The sequence below is a fragment of the Pygoscelis adeliae genome, unplaced genomic scaffold (genome assembly GCF_000699105.1).
Source record: "Pygoscelis adeliae isolate BGI_AS28 unplaced genomic scaffold, ASM69910v1 Scaffold103, whole genome shotgun sequence".
In the NCBI taxonomy this organism is placed as follows: Eukaryota; Metazoa; Chordata; class Aves; order Sphenisciformes; family Spheniscidae; genus Pygoscelis; species Pygoscelis adeliae.
In genome coordinates, this window is record NW_008824723.1 from 1,124,198 (window position 1) to 1,127,151 (window position 2,954).

The 2,954-nt window shown below is 45.3% G+C and overlaps 1 protein-coding gene across 1 annotated transcript in view; it reads right to left on the minus strand.

The window, feature by feature from the left end:
* Nucleotides 1-2,216: 2,216 nt before the first annotated feature.
* ANXA13 (annexin A13) overlaps nt 2,217-2,954 on the minus strand; it is a 27,130-nt gene continuing 26,392 nt past the window's right edge. Inside the window, exon 11 of the mRNA XM_009323341.1 lies at nt 2,217-2,552. Within this exon, the coding sequence (XP_009321616.1) occupies nt 2,433-2,552 (120 nt within the window). The 3' untranslated portion in view covers nt 2,217-2,432. The remainder of the gene's footprint in view (nt 2,553-2,954) is intronic.

Sequence of the window (2,954 nt, forward strand, 5' to 3'; positions counted from 1 at the left end):
ATGTCCAATAGGAATTTCCTTTGTTGCAACTTGTGCATGCTGCCTCTTGCCCACAGAGAAGTCTGCTAACTTCCTTCTGCTGCTACTAGTTGCCAACTATCTGGTCTTCTTCCTATTCTTTAAGTCCAGATACCCTTATGATCCTTCTCTCTCATTCCTCTGTAACTATTGCATTACTCATTTTCTATTTAGCTGCTCACCAAACACGATTTCCCTGAGTGCCCTATCACCACAGCTGTCGTGATCATGGGCATGATACTTAATTCTGAACTAAGGCTTAGTTTAAGACTTGATTGAATCTGGGTTTGGTTCTGATTTTGTAAGTGAGGTAACAGACTACATCTGTAGACACTGGTCTTGAAATCTGAACTTGAATTTTGAACCCCTGACCTAAACTTTCATTATAGAGGCACAGGGACATGTTTTACTCTTACAGCATTAGACACAGAGCAACTTCACAAGTGTCGCTGCCATCACTGTCTGTATTGTGTACAGATAGAGAGAGATAGCATGTAATTCAATGACTTTGGCCCAGTGTGCGTGGGTGTGAAGATGTGTGGGCTCCTGGCTTGGTTTCAGGCCAATCTCTAATTAAAGAGTGAAAGATTAAGATGAAAGCAATTGTACTCTTCCTTCTTTAGTCAGAATGACCTACTAGCGTTAATTAAAACAGTCTTCAGGCAAAAATAAATTTGGCTGCCAAAGTTATGCGCTTCACATTAAATAAGGACATAGCTGGGTTTAAAGTGTGCTGAGCTTCTAGAGGTTTCACAGAAACCACTCATATAGCTTTGGGCACTCTTGTTGGAATATTTTAAAACAAATCCTTTGCCTAAACCAGCTCCTTCATGTGCATTTCAGACACCCGCTGGCTTTTTCTTCAAACTACATCATTTGGAAATGCGTACCTGCCAGCTTATCTTGGATTGAATATACAGTGTGACCTCTGGAGGATAAAATATCACCAGGAACACTGGACACCTCAGTAGATTATTCATCTATCCTTTCTACAGTCTCTGGTTACAAGAGCCCCAAGGCAACAGCAACAAGAAGATATGCAGATCCTGCACTGCTCTGCTCTGGGTCTGAACATTAAAATGCCTGTGACAAAGGCAAATCCAGAATCAGATGGTTCATTTCAGGTTCAGGATCTGCCCCTGATATTTTTAGGTTGCTAGAAATGTTGCCAAAGGAGGATCAGGCCTCTAAACATCAGAACATCCTGTTACACCTGTGTGACACACAGATCATCATTCTTAAAAGCCCTCCGTCTTTCCCATCTCCCATTTATTTTACCCCACCTTCACAGACTATAACTAGACGGCCAGGTACTACTGTTGTGACATCGATACAAGCAGGGAGAAACAGGTCCAGTGCTTCAGAAATACTATGTTCAATGGGAATTAGAGGCCATCAGCCATCATACCTCAAAGGATCCAGGTCTGAAAGACCCTTCCCCTTGCAGAGCGGTACACTCAAAAGGGGGAAGGGGCCAGACACAGAAAAACAAGCCAGACTCTCCTCTCTCTCTTCCTATTTGTCAGGCCCTGTCATGTTATTTTTCATCTATATCTTCTCTCATACGATTATAGGATTTTAGGGTAATTCAGGGAGGAAGGGACCTCCAGTGGTCTCTAGTTCAACCTCCTGCTCAAAGCAGGGTGAGCCATGAGATCAGACCAGGTTGCTCAGGGTTTTAGCCAGTCAGATCTTGGAAACCTCCAAGGATAGAGACCATGCAGCTGTCCTGAGGCCCATGTTTGCCTCTGTGGGAACAGCATTTCCCTGCCCGACAGATCCACCTCATGAAGCCCCATCTCTTTCCCAGCTATGCTCCTGCACCATATCCCAGGAGGTGATGCCGATGGGGACTGCAAGTCCTTCTCTCCTTCATGGGATAACTTAGGAGGTGACTATGCTGAGAGGGCAACTCACAGACAGGGAAATCCCCATTGATAGCAGGATTTTAATCAGGGCCTGACTTAAATCATTAATTCACAGCCCTCAGGTAGTTTAAAGAGCTGTGATAATGGGCTGACAAGAAATTACTATCCATTTTCTCTTGGCAGGACTGCAACGGTATGACATGGCACCCGTCGAATTGGGGAAAGAACAGGGATAATCTTCAGAATGAGAGAAAGACAGAAAATCTACCCAGAAGAAACAATGACAGAAGATTCCTCCACATATGCAAACATAAAGAGGTCAATTTAGATTTAGTTTTTTTAACATGTCTTTATTGCTTAAGGACATTTGGCGAGATAGCCATAACATAAACCTCACGTCCAGCATTACTTGGCAACACATTTCCCAGCTGGAAAGAAAATAAATTGGATTTTTTTCTTTGTGCTAATGCCACATTTTTTGGATGCTATTTTGGAAACTAATCAAGAGGTGGCTGCTCAGCATGCCTCTTCATTCTTGATGGCTTTTTAGTGCAAAAGAGCCAGCAGCAACTTTCTGAAGTCCCCAGAGGTATCAGATCGGACAGCTTCAGCCAATGGCTTCTTGTACATTTGCTGGAACTTCTCCTTTATTGCTGGCAGGTCGCTCTGAGGAGACACCAAGAGCCTCTTTAGAAGAGTGGGACGTGCTTTGAGTGATATGCCCTGCTCCTACCAGGACCCCTGGGGTCTGATCCAAGGTCCACCACACCCGGTGGGAGGAGGAGAGGAGAAAGCAGAAGGTCTAAAAATCTTGGAGGACTTTCAGCTTAACATTCAGATTTGAGGTAAGCCCACATCAGATGGTGTGGTGAGGGACGCTAGCTGCGAAGAGGGCTATGGGCCTGTATGGAGAGCTGTGCCGGGGCGGCCAGGGGCATCTCTGCCTGGCGCTCAGTGGTGCCATGTGGGCACAGGCTTCGTACAGGACAAACTCACACAGGTCGCTGCGAGCTCCTGAGGCCACTCCGTGGTGGCAAGCAGGGAAAAAGGCCATTCCAGAGATATGGC